This window comes from Mycosarcoma maydis, chromosome 5, assembly GCF_000328475.2.
Source record: "Mycosarcoma maydis chromosome 5, whole genome shotgun sequence".
Lineage (NCBI taxonomy): Eukaryota > Fungi > Basidiomycota > Ustilaginomycetes > Ustilaginales > Mycosarcoma > Mycosarcoma maydis.
The window spans coordinates 1,315,412-1,335,709 of NC_026482.1; the positions used below are offsets into that span (position 1 = coordinate 1,315,412).

The following is a 20,298-nucleotide window of genomic DNA, read 5'->3' on the forward strand; positions in this document are numbered from 1 at the left end:
TACAGGACAAAGGTGACGGACTGATGAAGGTGGTGATGATGACGGTGAGATTGAGAAGATTTGGAAAAGTCACGAGTGCCGATCTCAGCCAGATGGCTAGCAGGCAGTGTGTGTGTGTGTGTGTGTGACTTTGTCGCCTCCGCCAGCTGAGCAGAACACGCAGACTCACCTGTACGCGGGAAGTTGGTTGGTCTCGCCTTGCGAGAAAGCTGGCTCAAGCGCAACTCAGACGGCAGGCTCCACGTCTCTGACTCGTTGATGCCAGCCAAGCGCGTCCACCGACTGTCTGTTCTCTCCAGGAAAACACGAAATGTGCTTTTCTGTGATGGATCTGAGACCGAGATTCACGATTCACGATTCACGATTTACGATTCACGATTCACGATATTTTGCGATTTTGCGATTATTCGCGATCACGAACTGATCGGGTTGATACCTCTCCTTTCCGTACGAATTAGGCAACAAGGATCAGTTGGAAATGCGAAATTCTGTGCGGTCCTATGTGGATTTGAAATCCAGAAAAGGTCCAGCGACGGAAGAGACAGGGAAACAATCTGAAACACGACTGACCGACGTGGGACTACTCACGACTCACGACTCACCGACTGTGCCCGGTCTGCAATTGCGAAAAGGGTAAGTTGATGCGAAATACGGAATTTTCGAGTCGATCTGTTGTCGGTTGCGATTCATCGACCAGGCAGCAGACGGCGACGTAAAGACAGCAATCACGAATCGGCCACAGACACACTCGCGACTCTGACTGGTGAACGAGCGAGAACGAGTGAGGGCAACAGCATAGAGAGAGAGAGATAGAGAACATGATCGCTCTCTCGGCGCCGTCCGCTCCACGTTTTGGCTTATTCGCTTCCGTTTTCTTCTAGGACGGTTGTGCGTCATTTCGATCTGTGAGCTTGTACATATTTCATCCACCACCATCCATCTCATCTCACCCCTACCACGCCATCACAAAGCATCACACCATGTCCTTCCTCACTGGAGCTATCCGCACTGCCGCCGTCAGCACCTCGGCTCGTGCTGTCCTCCTCGGTCGTGTCGCCCCTGTTGCCGTCGCTCAGCAGGGTAAGTTGTCACCCTTTCCGCATCGTCTTGACCTCGTACGATCAGCCCAAATCTGTAGTTTCTGTCGTCGCATTCGCCGCCTCCTAGCATACTCGCAAATGCTAGCCGAAGCACTGTGGTTAGCAGCAGAAGCCTTGTCGACAGCAGATCCTGGAAAAAGCAGTGGTGGCACTAGTATCACAAACAGCAAAAGACAGAAACTGGGCCAGCGGACCAACATCAGTAGCAGAAATAGCCCCGCACATAGCTGTTTGCCAGTACCGAAAATGACCGAATGCCTGATTGCCTTAGCCTGGCTCGCGTCGGATTCTGTCAATGGCTGTTCTTTGCGATTCCTCCCGGATGCCAAGTCTAAGAGCGGCTCTTTGTCTTTTGACCTCGCCTCACTGGTTCCACCACTCGCTTCAGATGCGTGGTGAAAAAAGTGCTCCGACAATGGTCAGCGATCGGCTTTCTCTTGGAGCAATCTGGATCGCCCAACTTGTCCTATCAGTGCAACCATCCAGCGCATTCTCATTGTCGGGCACAACTTTTGATTAGCCACTGGCAACACTGCGGGCACCTGCCTTGAAAAACGACTGGCTCGGCTCGCACATCGCCACCTCCTAACATTCATCCTACTACTACTACTACTGCTGCTGCTGCTGCTGCTACACTGCCAATGATTACGTGCGTTCTGCTGGACAATGTCTGCAGGCTGTTGCGGCCCAGTCACAGACGTGCCAGCCATGGACACCAAAACTTATCTGATCGGACAGGGCAAAGTTTGATGCGCAACGTGCTGCTGACCAACCAAGCAATGCTGACCACTTTGTTTTTGTTTTTGTTTCTGCTTTCCCATACTCGCAGTTCGTGGCTACGCCGCGCATCACGAGGAAGAGTCGTTCGACGCCTTCAACACGCGCTACGTTGGATTTTTCGATGCTGTTGAGGACCTCTTTGAGCTGCAGCGTGGATTGAACAACTGCTTTGCTTACGACTTGGTTCCTTCGCCAGAGGTCATCGAGTCGGCTCTGCGTGCCAGCCGACGTGTCAACGACTACTCAACCGCCGTCCGCATTTTCGAAGGTATCAAGCAGAAGGTTGAGAACGAGGGTCAATACAAGCAGTACGTCGATGCTCTCAAAGGCGTCCGTGAGGAGTTGGGCATCCAGCTCAAGGAGGAGTTGTACTCTGCATAATGGATTTACTCTCGCACTTGACCAACTCGATTTTGGGCGGAAACATCGTATCCGCACAGACATAGCTCACTTTTGGCTGTAACACGTTTCGAATTCGCTGATACAAACATCGCACACCACTTGACTGCCTATCGATGCGAATCGTGAATTGCTACGCGAGCGGTAGGTGTGTACTTCTCCGTCGGCGAGACTGAAAGTCGAATGCAAGCTCTTGGTAGGCTGCTCTCGCTCACGTTTTGATACACGCTTGCAGCCGACAGACGAGAGATAGCAGATAGCAGAAGCATAATGACGACAACTGGTCGTTTCGAGTGCAACTCGTGTTTGGACGAGCCGATGGGAGAGGCGAAAGATTGCAAAAGGGGCGTGAAGACGTGGGAGAGATAAGAGAGATTGCAGTACATGTACAGTGTGACGGTACAAGCATGGATTGGTGACGCGAAGGTATGGCGCTGAAAAGACCGAGGCACCTAGCGCTTCCAGCTGGAATCGCGGTCTTCGTCGAATTCTTCATCGCCCCGCTCATTGGCATTTGCTTTGTCTCCTCCATTAGTACGCTCGTCCGTGCTAACGGCTGTCACTGGAGCAGCGACCGCAGGAGTCGGTGGTTGAATCCACGAAAGCTTGACAGTACCGACATCAGCAATCTCGGCTCCAGCCCGGAGCGCCTGCTCTGCACTGTTTCTTGCCTTGTACACCAGCGTGGCTGTGTCAGCATCAAACGATTCAAGTTCGCCGAAAGCAGCGAAATGTTGCTTGAGCTTGTCCGTGTCGGCTCCCGTGGGTAGATTGTCGATTTTGAGTCGCGTAGTGCGGTTGTCGATACGAAGCGATCGGTTGGGTCCCATTGCTCCAGCGCCACCACGGGCGGCGTAAGGTGTGTAGCCGCCACGTCCGCGCGGGATATATGCGCCTCCTCTGCCTCTGCCTCGTGCATTGTATCCGTAGCCAGCGCCGGAGCTAGCACCACCATCGATGCCGAGAGACGCCGCTTCAGCTTTGAGCGACTCGAGCTTCTGTTTTAGCTCTTCGGTGGTCGATGCGGGTGAAGAGCCCTGTGCGTGGAGATCCAGTTCGCGATCCAGTTGTTCCTTCTCTCTCTTTTCCTTTTCCGCTTTCCAATTGGCAGTGGACGCATCGCCTGCGGATGTTTCTTTGGGTGCAGTCTGCACCGCCTCTACAGCAGCCTTGACAGCTTCGGTCGAGACCTTGATCTGGTCGCCGAGCTGCTTGAGCTGCGTCATGGTCTGCTTCTTGTCTTCAGCGGATAGATTCTTGTCGCCAAACTTGGCGAGAAGCGCCTTTTGCTCGGCCAGTTGTGCATCGAGAGCAGCTTGCTTGGTTCGCTGATCGTCGAGTAGCCTTTTGCGCTCTTCCGACATGCCACCGCTTGCACCTGTTGATCCTCCCCCATACGTGCTTGCTCCGGCTACAGGTGGACGTGCGTGGTAGACATTGGAGGTTTTGCCGGGAACAAAGCCGCCTCTTGTCGCTGCTGCCGACGGTGGTGGACGTGGTACAGGCGATGGTCCGGCAACAGGAGCACCAGCAGCAGCTTCATCAAGACGTTGGAAGTAGACCTTGACGAAACGGTTGCCAAAGATCACATCCGGACTCTCGTGCGCCGCTTTTGCTTCACCAGGCTGCGAGTAGCTGACGAGCGCTTTAGAGCCAGGCTTGTCGATGCTGATGTTGGTGATGGTGCCAAACTTCTTGAAGTATTCGTTCACCTTGATCAGGTCGAGGCTTTCTGCTGGGACGTTTTCGATGACGAGAGTGGTATTGGATCGTCGAGATGATTGGAAGGTGCCCGGGGGTCCTCCACCGCGCCCACGGCCACGTCCACCCATTGCGCCGCCACGGCCTCCAGGACCCATGCCACCGTTGAAAGAACCTGCCTGGTTACCAAAATGGTTGGCATCAGGCGATTCTGGTGGTAGCTGTCCACCCATGCGGTTGGCCAGGTTCTGTGCATCGCCATTGGTATGGGATGGAGAAGCGCCCGATCCAGCACTGTTGAGAGCCATGCCCGGCGGAGGACCCATGCTTGGATGCCAACCTTGTGGAGGCATGCCAAAGGGTGCACCAGGGAACATCATTGGTGGACCGTGCATCGCGTTGGGACCAGCTGGTCCCATGATGCCGCCCATGTGGTGGAAACGCGGTTGTTGGTGCAGCTGCTGTTGCTGGTTGCGTGCATCTGCATTGCCGGGCATCGTATCCGCCGAATGCTCAAACTTGCAATTGGCGCCACGCGGGCAAAAGCCCTTGTTGTGGTAGTCTCTGCAGAGCTGCTTGGGGCGATGCTCTCTACGCCCACCCTCATGCTGCGATCCATTGGCGTCGAGACCGTCTGTAGTTGCTGCTCTTTCCCTCGAATCACGCTCGCGGGCTCGACCGGCCCGCGAGTCATCCGAGCTGGGCGTAGCATTGTTGTCCTGCAGTCGTCGGGTCTGCCTGGGAGGAGAGCGTGCAGCATCACCTGTGTCTTGGTCAGCCCTTCGCTTTCTGGATGACGGTGATGTGTCTTGAGCCGTGGTGGATGTGGAAGCAAATGGATGACTGTCGGAACTCTGGTTGGCTTGGGCAGATTCGGATGCAGGTAGGTAGGCCTTGTCGGCTATCGCCTGGAAGGTCTTTGAGACAAAGGATGCAGTCTCTGCAGCCAAAAAGTCTTCGAGCTGTTCTGTGAGCAGCGTTTGCAGCTCTGCTTCAGGACCTTCATGCTTGAGCAGAGCAAGGACGTAGTCGGCAAGTACCTCGGGATCTGCGTCACATATTGGGCCGAGCTCAGAGGTGAGCCACGCCTTGAGATCATCAGTTTGCGATTCTTCAAAGAGCATGGTTGATGCAAGTGTCCAGCGATGGAACCTGGGTGTGCCTCTATCTGCCAATACAAAGTCGAGTGGTGATCGGGAGAAAGCCGTGTGGAGCGCGAGATTCAGCTTTGACAAACTGTGCCGCACTTTTTGCTTTTCTGGTCTGGCTGCTACGTAAAGATGCGACTGTGCTTGTATGGCTGAGATCCAACCGCGATGTGAGGCCGCGTGTGTCGAGTGTGATGAACGTGATGGCTGTCAGGATGGAGTGATGGAGTGATGGATGATCGAGAAGAAAAAATGGGGTCTGAACACAATCGACGCCAAAGCGCATTCGATTTGCATTCGACATTCACGATATTCGTGATTCGTAATCTCATTTTTTGAGTTTTATGATCGTGAATATTCACGATTGTAGTAGCACGAATCAAGATGGCACCGCGCTCTGCTGCCACAAAAATGGACGCGATCACAGTCGCGCTGCACAGCGTCAACAAACCCGTGAGCCTCACTCCACCCTCTTTGAGTGCGGCGCAAAGCGTCATCGTCATGCCTGACTATCTCTGTGCTTTCATTCGTCACTCGTGGCGAAGCTTCGCCTTGGTAGTCATCCGCCTTGCGGGGGACAAATTGCAGGGCAAATACAGACAAATATCGTACGGTATACGTCGGCCAACCAGCTTCCGATTGCGTTGAGCGTGAGAGTAAGTGCATCAAATTCACGATTGTTATGTTCGACTCAGCGTCTACAGAGCGAGAGTCTCATCGCCGATTTGTCAGCGCCCTTGAAAAAGACTGAGAGATGAGATCGTCTTTCCTTTCCTTTTTTTGGAAAGCAACCTCGAGCTAACAAGATTTTTGCTTTTCCTTGCCTCACGTGCTTCAGGAATTAGATCACGTGTATATCTATAGTTTGGTTTGTAGTGATAATTTGACAGTCTTTCAGCATTTGTATTGACTAATTCAACATTTCACGACTCAAGATTTTCCCAACCAACAATGCCAGTTTGCTACCTTGATTTTCGGTGGATGGTTCGTTGTGGATGCGAGACTTTAAAGCATTTCGGAAAGAGGCATCAGCAGGGCGCACAAGGGCCAATGCCAGGCCTCGAAGGTCTTGAGTTGAACAGTGAGTGGTGAGAGTGTGCGAGAAGGGCAACGTTGCTCGAGTGTAAGCAGTTGCTGCCAAGTGTAAGTGGTGTGTGATTCGAGCAAGCGGCAGGCATGGTACGGTCGCCCAGTTGCACCTCCGCAGGCGTGCTGATTCGCAGTCGACATCGTTTCGCCGCCATCCTTCTCGCTTCTACTTACGACCACCCAACCTTCCTTCCCCGTCGACAAATAACGTAAGTTTCTGCTGCCAAAACCTTGATCGCATCAGCAGCGGGCACCATCATCATTATCCATCGCATATCAGCAGCATAAGTCTTCGACATCAGCCCCTTAGCATAGGCAACCGCAATTCCGACACTCGAGTCACACATCACACCCGACCCAGCACGTACGTCGTCTTTGCAGTGGCTTGCACCTCACTCTCAATCTTCCTGTGGATTAGCGCCGTCATCATTTCCAGTACGCATGGATGGAAAGTAGGAGCATATGTGATCATGACCTAAATCAGGCTACAAAGGCATTTGGCACGGCGATGGGACGCCGAGATGTTTTTACGTGGTACGCTGGACTGTTGTCATGTCGAAGGGAAGCGCAAGTCGTACTAGAACGGCTGTTGCTCTGTTCTCTGCCGCAGGCGGCCGCAGGTGGGGCTTTACGAGTTGACAGCCCGACCATTTGCGGCTTATGATCGTTTTATGGTTGAGGAACGAACCAACAGCTCTATCGACTTCAAGCAGCACACCCCGCCCTGGCCTCACTCGGCACATCAATCTCACCGTCATAGATGCTGATGCGATCAACGGACCTCACTTTTTCACCTTTAATCCAACAAGGGACCGTTTGACTGACCCTGTTTTCTCTCCTTCATCACCGTCCTGACGCCACATGGTCAACAGTCCTCAAGATGACTCGCCTCACTGAGTACATGGTGATTGGACGCCACCTTCCTACCGAGAAGGAGCCCTCTCCCAAGCTCTACCGCATGAGGATCTTTGCCGTCAACAAGTCGGTCGCCGAGTCCCGCTTCTGGTACTTCGTTCGTCAGCTCCGTAAGATGAAGAAGGCCACCGGTGAGATTGTCGCCATCCACGCCGTAAGTACATTTGTCCAACAGAAAAGGATCGCTAAGGAACATCATCCGACCATGCATCATCTCGGCGCAGGGATCATCCAAGGCAGACCGATACCACATTGAACGAGGTAGAACAGCAATAGCACTGGACGTGACGATGGATGCAAAGAATCAACCAGCATCTTTCAAGAAGAAGAGATCTGGACATGGACAAATGGTTCCCATCATCGTCTACCTTTGTCGAAAGGTGCATGCAAGGCGGAATTTGGCTGTCAGATTTCACCACTATGCGCAGAAAGAATGCGATAGACTGCCCGGCTTGGAGAGACGATTTTGATTTCGGAACAAGTGATACCACGATGCGATCTCATTTCAAATCACGGACATTCAACTGACCTTGTTGACAATTACGACATCTGCCACTTACTGCTCACAGATCCACGAGAAGAAGCCCATCAAGGTCAAGAACTTTGCCGTGTGGCTGCGATACAACTCGCGATCGGGTACGCACAACATGTACAAGGAGTTCCGTGCGCTTTCGCGCGCCGAGGCCGCCGAGTCTCTGTACCAGGACATGGCCGCTCGTCACCGTGCGCGTTTCGCCTCGATCCACATTCTCAAGATCGCCGAGATTGAGAAGAGTGAGGATGTCAAGCGTCCTTACATCAAGCAGCTCATGGCTCCTGGTCTCAAGTTCCCTCTGCCTCACCGTCGCCCTCGTCACGTTGGTACCTTTGCCGGTCAGCGCCCCAACACCTTCTACTAAATCCTTTTCCTCCCTTTTCGCTATTGCATTTGACGCGTTGGCTCGCGCCTGCGCCTGCATCCATCTTGTACACCTACCTATCGTCGGTCATCTACGCATCATTTCGCATGTCTCACCACACTTCTCGTACAACGGTCATGTTGCCGTTTGTCCGGGTCCACACCCAACCCAAAAAAGTCTTTAGCTTGGCAATCTCATATTGCTTTTGACCTGTTGCAATGTTCTTGGCTTTGTTCATGTGTTTGAATGTGCACCGAACGGTCTCGTGATTTCAAGTGTATCATTACAAGTTGTTGCAAGAGGTTGGGTATCAAGTTGGAACGTTAACATGAGCGCAGGGTGGGTCAGAGACGGCGTAAACGGTTGGGCTTTGGTGCGGCAAGGACGCTCGGCTTGATAGTTGTCGCTTTGAGCGGAGGAGCAGACCTGGACGCTGGAGCAGAGCAATCGGACGGAGGATGAATGTGTAGCGCTTGCGACTTGGACTGGCATGATGGTATGGTGTTGTCGTCGAAGCAAGGTGGCCTGGTAGCTGCGTGAACACTGGTCCACAGACTCGCCGTTTCGGCGTAGTGGTCCCAGTTTTCTTGCATCAATCTTGAGGCTTCGGCATCCAATGCGCTATCTGGGTTAGGCTCGATCAACAGACATTTGATTGTGGTCAAGATTCTTTCGATCCCGTATTCTTTCTTCCAGTCCTTTTTCAGAGACGAAACACAAATGTCTCCTGAGCGCGAAACATTGGGGTGGAAGATGGGTGTAGCAAACGTGCAACGCGGGGGATGGGTGGGAAAGTCGACATTGGTGAAATCAAAGGCTATGCGAAAATAGCCTCCAGCGTAGGGGGTCGAGGAGGGTCCGAGAATGTAGGCCTGAAAGGAGAGCATATCGGATTCCGATAGCGAGACTCGAATGTCAGGAGGAGGATTGACTTGAAGTGCAGTGAGCTCGCGCAGCAGAGCTTTGATCGTTGCTGGTGAAACCATATCTAGTCGTGTCAGCTTTGTGTTGGATGCAACTGCCTTGTTGGGTTCAAGGTTGATGTTGCGACGTAGATGCTCTGGAATACGATGGCTGAGGCGAATCGTCGACGACGGTATACGCAAAGTGTTGGGCTATGGAGTAGAGAAAAAGGTGTTGTTCTCAGTGAGCTTCGTGTTTCGATGTTTCGAAAGCGTCTGCACCGTGTTGAACTTCTATGCAGAATCAAACAGGCACGAAAATCGTGAATCGTGCACGGTGAAATCACAATCACAATCACAATCACAATCACGAATCACGAATCACTATTGAAGCCACGGAGCACGAAGCGTGAAGAATCGTTAATAACAATTAAAAGACAAAAATGAAGAAATATTGATTTTAAAAGCTTTTGGCAAAGTCTCTCACTTTCGTAACTGTAAACTTGAGTTCTGCTGTGATTGTCATTGATCAAGCCACGATTCGTGATTCACGATTGTGCGAGGATATTTTGTACCTCAATTGACGACTTCTTTTCGTGCTTAGAGACGGCTGTGGGGAAATTAGTATTTGTGAATATTGTGACTGTTCACATGAACCACGTCACACAATCACGGATGTGACCATGCGGTGATGACGGAGTCAAGCCGTGCAACTTTGGCGTCACTTTGTTCCTAAAAGAAGCGCCGTTGAAGACTCGGGGCATTCTTGATCGGAAGAAGGCTTTCCATCCTGAGTTGCTACTCTTTCTGCCGCCGAGTTCCAAGGCAAGCCAAGAGGCAACAGAGGCAGAGAGAGAGAGAGAACAAAGGAGAGAGAGAGAGCGGTGGTAGCATTCTCCGCGGACTATTCAAGTGAAATGTGCGCGCCAGGGTCAAGGTCAGGCGGATGTGTGACACGCAAACAAAGGACCGCCGCGGCGTTCTTCTGATCTCCGACAGCGGTTTGCTCAATTGTAGCTTCGTCAAGCAATCGCTGCGGCGCCCGGAAGGTTGGTTCCGTTTCCTGTGCAGATTTAACGAAAGTCAACTGTAGCGAAAAAAAAAAAGATCGAGAAAACACGTCGTAGTTGCCTGCGCCTGTCGATCGTTCAGAAACGAGTTTGCACTGGAAGCATTTTCCGCAGACGATAGCACGCTAGAGCTGACCAAGCTGAGAGTGAGGCATAAGTGCAAACAGCTAACCTAGATCAGCACGACTCACACTCACGAGTCACGAGTGCTGGCTATTGATACCGTCGTCAGCTGTTGTTGCTTCCTCGAATGATTCACGATTTCAGCCTTTTCACACGCTACATTCACAGATTTATGATTCGGCTTTTAAGAGAGAGCCAAGTCAAGTTGGATGGGAATATGTGAATCCAAGCCTCCTACGTCGCACACACACGTGTGAAATAAATCCACGACGTGAATCGTGAATCTTGAATCACACATAACTAACTTAAGTTAGAGCTTGAGGCTTGACCCTAACCCTCCGTGCTTTACGCTTCACGCTTCTGCTATTACTATTATCAATATTAATAAAAGAAGTCGACAAAACAATAAACCAGCGTCAAGCCTGAGGGCGTTGAGCCTGACAGCGTGATGATGCGGCGTGGGCTGGGCGGAGTTGCGGATTTTCGTTCACATTTTATCAAGGCAGCTTCGGACTGGTCTTACCGAGTCGGATCAGCCATATCATGTGTTGTAGTCACATACAATGTATGTGCCGCCTCCACGCGCCAAAGCTCGAGGTCTGACGTGAGAGTGTGAGTCTCGAGTCTCGTGTCTCGTGTCTCGTGTGCTTGACAGTCACGAGCCTTTTCCACTGTCTGCCTCTCGATCCAGCCGCCGCCGCTATTATTCCATCGGGATTGCTGAAAGGCAGCGCTTGTCTCGACATCCACCTCGTCTCCTCCTTCTCCTCCTTCACCTCCTCCTCCTCCTCCTTCTCCTTCACCTCCTTCACCATCTATCTCTCTCTCGGAGCCAAGATCGTCAATCGTCTCGTCGCTTTGACCAATGCTCTTCAGCCATCAGTCCGCCGAATCCATCCAACTCTAGCTTCAGCCCCCTTTCATCCTCCACCGACCAAGTCTCGGCTCTGCCGCTGTTCATCTTTCGACTGCGGTTCAAAATTGGAAAACCCTCACTCATCCCACCGCATGCTCCTATTTTCGAGATCAGCATCCTAAACTTCCGCTTCGAATCGTAACGCTTTACTTCATTCACTCACCCGGCAGTCTTTGACTTGACCCACAGAACCCGAATCCACCAACACCCACCCAGGCGGTGCCCCGCTTCAAGCAAAGTCAAGCCCACCGCGTAACGCAGATCATCGCCATCTTATCTCAACTCAAACAGTATAACCACCCGACACAGTGGCTGATAGATGCCGTTTAGCCCATTCGGCGGATCCACTTGACCCTACTTTCAAGTTTTCCGCCTTCTTCCGCCTATCCCCTTCGTCACGTGCTCGCCCATTCTGCCGCCCACTAATTGAGCATCTCAGCTGCTCCTCGTCTTCTGCAGCATCACGCAAGCATCTGAATCATGACCAGTTTGTTCACCAATTGGATTGGCTCCAACAAGCTCAGTGGTGATGTCGAACAAGGTCCCAGCGATCCTACACGGTCTCGAGCCCCAAGTTCCGCATCCAATCCAATGTCACCAATCGACCGTGCCGCCTCGCTGACTCCCAAAGCTCCCTTTCAGCCCAGCACGCAACCCAACTGGTCTTTAATCGCCTCGCGCGAGCACCACCGCGAGGCTTCTGAGGCCACTCTCAACGGTCGCACAAGCGAGGCGTCTCCATCAGAGCATCTTGCTACTGCTTCCCATCCTCACATCACTGATTTGGTCAAACCAAGTGCCAGCAGGCCCACGTCGATGGCCAACAGCTCAGAGCTCAGCCAGGAACGTCTCGAACGCCTCACAGCGCTCGGCTCCACTCTCGGCGGCGTCGACAGCGAAGCAGCCTGGAGCGCCACACCCTCCGAAGCTGCGCGCAGCTCCGTACCGCGACGTCGCAAGAAAGTCGCCCCTCCCGAGCTGCTCGTCATTGTCAAGCCGCCTCCCAGCAAACAGACCAACCCGCTCAACCTCCAGATCCAATTGGTTATGCCTCAGCAACTCTTCTCTCGCCGCGATGGCTCGCAACGTCGTTCGTCTATCGACTCGTCCGCTGCAACCGCCGATCTTCCTCCCACTCCTTCCAACGAGCTACGCAGAAGAGATTCCATCGCCTCGACACGCTCAGCAGGCTCCGAATTGTCAGCTGCTGGCTCGGTAGCATCAGCTGGCTCAGGTCGCCGCGTCACGCCCCTCTACAACCTCAATTTTCACCAAATACTCTCCACCACCGTCAGCGACGCAGGCACAGACCAAAAGGTAGCAAAGTATGTCAAAAGGGGCATCGATCTCGACGGCTTCGGCATCCTTGAGCCCGCCGAGCTCATCCACGGCGTCAACGACCTTGCAAGTCTCCAAAGAGCAGCCGCCATCGACAAAGGCAATTTGGCCGTGCAGACTGGAATCGCCACCAACATCTCTCCTCAAAGCGAGACCGACTCGTCAGGCGGAGCCGGCGGCGCTGTCGACGACGCTTCCGCGTTTTCAGCGCCAAATCGCGATGCAACCAGCTCCACGGTCGCGTCTTCGACTACCGAGCCACCCACCTCATTCCAAGCCATGACACCAGAAGCTCGTGGTATAGAGGCGAATCTTGGCGGAAAACTGTTGGGCAAATTCAAAAAGTTATCGCTTGGCGTACGACCTGCCAGTGCTTCAGCGGCTAGCGGCGCCTTTGGTCGCGATACTGCCTCTGCACAGGCGCGCACGATAGTAGCTGCACCCGCCGCCGCTTCGAGCCTGTTTGGCAGGCTATCTACCAGCGACGCCACCAGAGGCCAGCAAAGCAGCGATATTCCACAGATGCAGCCAGGTGCAGGCGTCGTCGACGGCAAGCGTACAGAAGGATACTTCTGGACGGTGCGCAAATGGAATCGCAAGGCGCATGACGGTGCTCCGGCTAACTTTGCCGGCCGAAGCTCGACGTTGGCCTCGCCTTCGATAGATGCACCCGGCTGCAACCCAGTGCTAACCAATGTGTGGACCCGTTTCAACCTGGTCAACCGCATGGGCGGCAACGAGCCGCATCCGCCGCCTTCGCAGATCCCCGTGCGTTTCGAATGGTCGCGTTACTCGAAAAAGTGGTCCAAGTGCCAACAGGGGAGGGAAGCTCAAGCTCAAACTCGCGCAAGGCTGCGAGCGAGCGTCTCGCTGAATGCTTCTGTCACCAGCATTGAGCGTCAATCTGGACTCGAGGCGAGTCGGAGCAATGCGTCTCTGCCTCGTCAACAACATCTGGCGACCACATCGACATCGGCGCAGTCGCTTGGAGATGCCGAGGCTGCGGTTGCACGCCTGAGCACTGGCGATGCTGCTCGCGCGATCTCGCGACCGTCGTCTTTCATCTCTGGCACTGGCCACCGTTCGCCGCGACGCTCCGCCGATACTTCGGCTGCTGGCTCGTCAGCCCCCCACGGCGACGAGGACGCCAACTCGGGAGACGAATCCGACCCGGAAGATAGCGAGACACCTTGGAACTGCCACCTGGTGCTTGGGCCAACAACACGCATCCCACTCGGGACACTCTCGCCTGCACCTCACCATCCCAAGCTTGTAGGTCAATTGGCGGTTCCCTTCCCATTGCCCGATCTTAGCAGCACCGGTCTGGGTCCAGATGGAGCTGGTCTGACGCGCGAGGAGCTCAAAGATGTGATTATTGTGACGTGCTTGCATCTGATTGTACGCGAGAGCTTCGGCGGGCTCGCACGCAGGAGGAGCACGCCGAGCACAGATGTGGCTGGTGCGAGCGCCATGTCCGGCGCCATGCTGGCAAACGTCAATGGATGGAGGCTCGCGAGCGTCCCCAAGAAGCAGACGTAACCAGCCCATACTCTGAACTCGCCTCCACTCACGTATCGCTGTGGTATGAGAAATGTAGGCTTTGTGCAACTCCTTACACCCAGCACTTGACGCAATGTCAGTCGCATACATTTCAATAACGTCGCAATTGCGGAATGGTTCATGGTTGACCATGCACGATGTGTGAGGCAGGATGTGCAGGATGTGGAGTGCATCGTGGTTTGTGTGTGATTTAGGTATTCGCGGACAAGCCTCCACACACTCACGACCGAGTGACGAGTGATGGAGCGATGAGCTCGGAATTCGGCACGCGGTGCTTTGCACATTCGTGATTCACGCTTGCGTGCTGGGATATTTGTGATGCTGAAGCACCTTGACTTGACACACAACCGAACACGAACAGGGATGCAAACACGCATATCGAGCAGCGGCTGGTGACGAATCGACGTCTTACGTTGTACAAGCTGTGCAAAAACGCGACCAGACAAGCAAAAAGCAATAGCCAAGCAAGCCGAAATGGACGAAGCAGCTTTACGTGCCATGATGCCCATTTCGTTTGGCAAGAGGAGAGCGCAGCAGGCGAGGTGGGCAGCTGCTTCAGCGACGAATGCGGATGCGAATGCGAGTGTGAATGCGGAAGGGCTGGCAGCCGTTGGTCAGGACAAGGAAGAGAACGATCTCAGTTGCAGCGTGTTAGGGAAAAGAGTGGCTGGCACAGACGAGGCCGACGCGGATGCGGACCAGGACGATGGCTTGACGCCAGAGGAGCGTGCTGCGAACAGGGAGGCAGAGAGACAAGAGAACGAGAGGCGAGCAAAAGGGATCGCTTCCGACGATTCCGACGATTCCGACGACCAAGATTCTGACGATGACCAAATAGGACCGCCGCTACCGCCTCGCACATCTTCATCTCGAATCCCGCCCAGGTCGATGCCGCCCATTACACAGACGGCCACTTTGAGTGGTATCCACGCGAAAACGCTGTCTGCACTCGCGGTCGATGCCTCGGGCTCACGCTTTGCTCTTGGCTCGTACGACTCGTATCTGTCGCTGTACGATTTTGGAGGCATGACATCGAGTCTTGAGCCATTCCGACACTTCGAGCCGACGCACGAGACTTACCCGATCGTCGATCTGAGTTTCAACACCAACTCGTCCCACCTGCTCGTAATCAGCGCTACGCGCGAGGCCAAAGTATTCACTCGAGACGCTGCCGAAATCGGTACGTGCCGTAAAGGTGATCCGTACCTTCGCGATATGAGACGAACCAGTGGTCACGTTTCCGCACTCACATGCGGCATGTTCGACTCACACGAGCTGGCCAAATTCTACACGGGCGCTTCGGACGGTACGGTACGTATCTGGAGCGAGGAATCCATGCACAGAGCTCAGCACGATATGATTGTGCTCAAGAGTAAGAGTCGAGGCACAAGGACCAAGGTTACCGCGATCGCGTGCGAGCGCGAGCGCATCTGGGCGAGTGGTGAGGATGGCGCACTGCGCATGTGGGATTTGAGGGAGAACCTCAACGGCCGACCGAGGCATTGCGTCGATGCGGCACACGAGCCCGATTCTTGGACGAGCTGTATCGCGACGAGTGGCGAGACGGTGGTAACGAGGGGTGGCGATGCAACGGTGAAAGTGTGGGATGCGAGAAAACCAACAAGGCCGGTGGTGGAAAGAGCGGATTTGGCCAACGCATCGGCACATACAGGCGTCATCTTGGATCCTTTCAACTCGCGCAGTCTGATCACTGGCGTTTCAGATCGTGTTCAAGCGCGGCGCAACGGTGGACATGACGACTTGGTTTCGGCCGACGACCGAACCGACTCAAGTATCGTTGTCCTCGACGTGCTCGATCTCTCCACTCTGTGCACGCACACCACGTCGAGCACGCCGGTTCGACTGCACTGGTCGTCGCACACCGACCAGCTCTTCGCCACGCACCGAAACGGCTCTCTCTCGATCCTCTACAACCCTACGCGATCGACCAACGGCATAACACTCGCGCTTGCACGTCGCGCCCACTCTCGTCCTCAAAGCCCCACCGCCGACTCATACGCAATCGCCACCCACACCACTTCCACCGCCCCAAGCGAGTCGGCCAAACGTCGACGACTTGCACGTGCCCGCCAAGACCCGCACCAAACTCTGCTCCCACAACCACCCCTCCACGGCCCAGGCAAAGCCGGTCGCATCGGCGCCGGCGTCCAGCAGAGCTCCGTCCAGAACCTCTACCGCAATCCAGACGACCTCAACATCGACCCCAGAGAGGCGCTCCTCAAATACGCCAACCGCACCGCCCACACCGAGCATCACCTCGACCCACACCACCAATATAACCCCCCACCCTAGCTCCATTGCACAGCATCCGATCCTAATCATCACGCACACATAACGACAAGTTCCATCACCATTTGTCACGCTGTCGCATCTCAAAGTGTATACTATCCATTGCGCATGTGCATCTCCAACAACGTTGATCATTCTTGAGTATCAGTCACAGTTTCACAGCCGTAAGGCATCGAAACCGTCCACAACCTCTCCCCTCGCCGCTGCCGTCGGATGCGGGGGAAGCGGCGGTGGCTGTTGCCGCTGACCGTGTACCGCTCCCAACGGCGGCGAAGGGTACCTGACACTTACTGCCCTCCTCTTCCCCAACGCCTTCTCACTCGGCACCACGGGCGTTTGCAACCCATCCCCATCTTCTTCCTCACCCTCGTCATCCACGTCCTTCGCCGGCTTGGTCTCGATGTTGAGCGTGGGTGGAGCAAGCGGTAGCTGCGACCTCCCCGAAAGGAGAGGCGCATCGCGCGAATGGTGCGACGAGGCCGTGGACGAAGTGGTCGAGTGGATCGAGGCACAAAGGCTATTGGCGATAGGATGGTGAGAGTGGAACGAATGCGTGCTGTTGTTAGAGTCTGAGGATTGATCCGAGCGAGGCACGGGTAGCGGGCGTGAGATGCGAGGTGTCACGGCACCACCAAATTTACCGTTAGACAGCGGTGAAGTGGCCGCATTGAGGCCCGCACCCAGGCCTCTGCCACTTGCACCCAGGCCAGACGAATCCGTTTGGTGCTGCGATGCATATGCATTCGGCGAGGGCGATCTCGAACCCGACGCCTGTATTCCCAATAACCTCGCCCCTCCCATCGCTCTTCCTCTACTACCCACATCGTAAAGCTCGCCAGTGGCACTATCCTGCACAAGCGCAGACCGATCCAACCTCACCTCGACTTTACTCCTCTCGGTCACCCTTCTCTCGGCCTCCTCCTCTTCGACCCGCCTCCTCGCATCTTCCACCATACGGATCGCCTCGCTCGACCTGCCATGTGTCTCCAACAGATCAGCAAGCAACGTTTCTTCTCTCGTCTCCTTCTCATTCATCGATGCGCCAAGTCTGGACCGATCCGCTAGAGCTGAAGCCCAGGCAATTTGAGAAGCAATCAGATCCTGAGACCGTGTCAGCTTGATGTAGAATTCGTCCACAAGCTCCGTAGTGTCGGCATGTAGTCCTTCTTGCAAGAGTGTATCGAGCAGCACGGCCGCGTTGCTACGTGCGATTTGGCACTCTTCGTGTAAGCGACGCACGTCTTCGTCGAAAGCCAGCACGTCGTGGTGCGGTGAAAAGCAAGAATCACCGCTTTGCATGGAAGCAGAGCGAGTATCCATGGAAGCGGCTGCTGCTTCGAGCGTCGATACAACCTCAGTAGCATTGCCGCTTTCATGATGGTCCACAACCATCAGCGGCGACACGTTTGGGACAGTTGGGTGTGTCTGAGAGTCGAGGCAAGGCAATGGGAGATTGGACCGTGACCATTTTTGTTGCTGCAGAGGTGGTGCTGCTTGCGGTTGAAGAGAGGCAGGTACTGGAGGAGGCTGTTGTAGTGGTGCAAGCGTCGCTGAAAGAGGTCTTTGCTGTTGCTCGGCGGAATCCGCCGTGACAGGGCGCTGCTGCGGGGGTGATAGGGCATCAAGATCCGGATTGTGGTAATCAGCACCTCGTCTGGGCGGCTGCGAATGGCGCTGCGAGACGCGACGTGACGACGGCTGCTGCATCTGCTGCGCTGATGCGCGTGGCTGTGGTAGTTTGAACTCGAAGAGATCATTTTCCAGTGGTTCTCCGTCCTTGCGTCGGTCGTTTGGCTTGACCTTGTTCCAGCACTTGGTCACGGATGCCAACTCGGCGTCGTTCTTGAACTCGAACGCCAACACACCCAACACCCTTAGCATAGTCTCTTTGACACTTAGAGGAGTCTTGGAAGAGGCGATCGTATCCTCAATGGCCTCGAGGAAGCGCTTACTCGCGATCTGCAGACGAAAATGGTCGCTCGCATTAAGCGCGAGAAGCGCCCAGACGCGGACCGCGCGGCGTTGGGTGTCGACTGTGCCATAGCGGAACTCTTTGCGAAGGGTTCGTGCCGCCTCTTTGCTCGCCGCCTCAGAATGGCTGATCATGTCGATAAGGGGTAACATCTGCATCCAATCCTGATCGTCGCAAGCATTTGCGGACAGCCAGCCGATTCGTGAGGCGACGGCTTCTTCGGCTTCCTTATCCTGCAATCGTGCTACTTGCTGCTGATGTGCGCGCTTGTTCCAACGGTCCATCCAGCCGCCTTCTTTGCTGCGCTCCTGGGCAGAGAGAGGATGTGAATCCAAGGGGGGCGACTTGCGTCGAATGTCGTCGGGATCACGACTGTCTCTCGGTACCGGCGATGGCGCAGCAGCGGTAATGTCTCGATCCTGCTTTGCTTTCTTGTCTTTATTGCTGCTTGTTGCGAACCCAAAAAGCTTCTTTCCCTTTCCCTTGTCTTTGCTGGTCAGTTCGCGAAGGGTAGTCTCCTCGTAACATCCTTGGGAAATAAGCACCTCGCCGGCTTCAACGTCGCCGTCTGCGCCCGAGTAAACCGGATAGGCATCAGAGCGTGCTGCGCCGCTCGCTGTTGGTGTATGCTCGTCTGTACTGTCTTCGTAGTCGTCATAGTAAGGCTCGTAAGAATCGTCCGATCTTTTAACGCGTGCCGCCGCGCGAGCAGAATCAGTAGAGGTGAAGTGATTCGGGAGCGTCTGCAGGGAGTTGCGGTCGCCATTGCTGCTGTGCTTTTGGTTCTGGAAAGCGGCACCAGAGGCGACGCCCATACTCAAAGAGTGGTCACGGCGGTGAGTAGTGGATGATTGTGCTGGGCGTAGCGATCTAGGCGGTAAAAAGGCAGTCATTTGAGCGGGGAGGTGCTGCTGTTGCTGAGAAGATCGCTTCGAGTTGGCGCGTCGCGGTGCTGATGAAATAGGAGGGTCGTAATTGGAGGGACTGTTCCGATCATATGATGGACGGAAAGGCTGCGAAGGCGCCGAGATGGGATCTGAGTACGACTCGTACGGAGCGTCGGCGGGCGCAGTAGCGTAAAAGTGAATGGCGGGGCGGTTGTTCCGAGGCGAGGCGCCGAGCTTCTGACTGTGAGGCTGCTGCGAGGTGACAAAGTCTGCTTGCGTAAAATCAGAGCGACCAGGAGAGTCGGGTGCTGAACGCAAGGCTACAGGAGTCACTTGAAGCGAGAGTGGCCGATTTGAATCTCCAACCTGTGACGCGATCCGCGCCTGATACTCCTCAAAGGGCCGTGGCGTCGCAAAGGAGGAGCTGTCTGCTCCAGGACTGGTGGGAGGCAGGGGTGTGATGGTCCCTGCCTCCTTTGGTCGGAAAAACTTCTTCATCTATGAAAGCTGTGTCGCGCTGCTTTGCTCTAGTATCGCCATTTCCGAATGTCTGGTGGTGGTTGCGTTCCGAATATGTTGAATGTCGTCAAGCGCTTCGAAATTTGAAAGCTGTAGAGAGGACGTCCAGGACAAGTTGGCCGAGAAGCTTGAATGCGCTGGGGGCAGAGCTCGAGGGTTTGACACGGATGCGATTCAGCGCACTATTTCCATCCTGTCCTCAACAATCGGATGGGCCTTCGTTGAAGCACTTGAATATGGGCAGAGACCGGTACTCTGCTTGCGTCGAGCGTCAGCAGTGTGACGATGGTCGAAGCGATTGCGAGCCTGTCAAATCGGTCGTCACGTAGAGGAAGGCCATGCGAATGTGGTAATCGTGAATGTCGAGCGAACTCTTCACAGCGAGGATGATAATCGCAGTTGGATCTGGATCGAGACGATCGAGAGTGGCGTGTGATCCGTGCTTAAACTTGCTCGCTAAGCAGCGCGCGTCTGGAAGCCGAAGATGATGGAAATGAAATGCGTCTATGAAGGGACGCAGAGATGCGACCGAGTGCGGGGATAAGACGACGACGAGGACGGTGGCTGGTGCCCATGACCAAGCGGTTTGATGCAGCGCCCATTTCAAGCTCAGCCCACAGCACAGCTCAGCACAGCACAGCATGATTGATCATGTCGCTGGGTCAAATTC

At 54.6% G+C, this 20,298-nt stretch overlaps 7 protein-coding genes across 7 annotated transcripts; 4 read left to right on the forward strand and 3 right to left on the reverse strand.

Moving 5' to 3' along the window:
* Nucleotides 1-980: 980 nt before the first annotated feature.
* Nucleotides 981-2,261, forward strand: UMAG_02477 (putative cytochrome-c oxidase chain VI precursor; the record flags this gene model as incomplete). The annotated part of the gene is made up of 2 exons (XM_011390456.1): nucleotides 981-1,080; nucleotides 1,930-2,261. 2 exons carry the CDS (start codon nucleotides 981-983, stop codon nucleotides 2,259-2,261), a joined length of 432 nt encoding a protein of 143 aa, XP_011388758.1.
* Nucleotides 2,262-2,731: 470 nt separating this feature from the next.
* On the reverse strand, nucleotides 2,732-5,104 carry UMAG_02478 (uncharacterized protein; the record flags this gene model as incomplete). Its single annotated transcript, XM_011390457.1, has 1 exon — nucleotides 2,732-5,104. The coding sequence occupies one exon, from the start codon at nucleotides 5,102-5,104 to the stop codon at nucleotides 2,732-2,734; it is 2,373 nt and encodes a 790-aa protein (XP_011388759.1).
* Nucleotides 5,105-7,097: 1,993 nt separating this feature from the next.
* UMAG_10163 (60S ribosomal protein eL20) lies at nucleotides 7,098-8,031 on the forward strand (the record flags this gene model as incomplete). The annotated part of the gene is made up of 2 exons (XM_011390542.1): nucleotides 7,098-7,286; nucleotides 7,702-8,031. The coding sequence occupies 2 exons, from the start codon at nucleotides 7,098-7,100 to the stop codon at nucleotides 8,029-8,031; spliced, it is 519 nt and encodes a 172-aa protein (XP_011388844.1).
* Nucleotides 8,032-8,375: 344 nt separating this feature from the next.
* UMAG_10164 (uncharacterized protein) lies at nucleotides 8,376-9,017 on the reverse strand (the record flags this gene model as incomplete). Its single annotated transcript, XM_011390543.1, has 1 exon — nucleotides 8,376-9,017. One exon carries the CDS (start codon nucleotides 9,015-9,017, stop codon nucleotides 8,376-8,378), a length of 642 nt encoding a protein of 213 aa, XP_011388845.1.
* A 2,505-nt stretch (nucleotides 9,018-11,522) lies between these two features.
* On the forward strand, nucleotides 11,523-13,919 carry UMAG_02481 (uncharacterized protein; the record flags this gene model as incomplete). The annotated part of the gene is made up of 1 exon (XM_011390458.1): nucleotides 11,523-13,919. One exon carries the CDS (start codon nucleotides 11,523-11,525, stop codon nucleotides 13,917-13,919), a length of 2,397 nt encoding a protein of 798 aa, XP_011388760.1.
* A 495-nt stretch (nucleotides 13,920-14,414) lies between these two features.
* UMAG_02482 (uncharacterized protein) lies at nucleotides 14,415-16,253 on the forward strand (the record flags this gene model as incomplete). The annotated part of the gene is made up of 1 exon (XM_011390459.1): nucleotides 14,415-16,253. The coding sequence occupies one exon, from the start codon at nucleotides 14,415-14,417 to the stop codon at nucleotides 16,251-16,253; it is 1,839 nt and encodes a 612-aa protein (XP_011388761.1).
* Nucleotides 16,254-16,406: 153 nt separating this feature from the next.
* Nucleotides 16,407-19,607, reverse strand: UMAG_02483 (uncharacterized protein; the record flags this gene model as incomplete). Its single annotated transcript, XM_011390460.1, has 1 exon — nucleotides 16,407-19,607. The coding sequence occupies one exon, from the start codon at nucleotides 19,605-19,607 to the stop codon at nucleotides 16,407-16,409; it is 3,201 nt and encodes a 1,066-aa protein (XP_011388762.1).
* Between the last annotated feature and the right edge of the window lie 691 nt (nucleotides 19,608-20,298).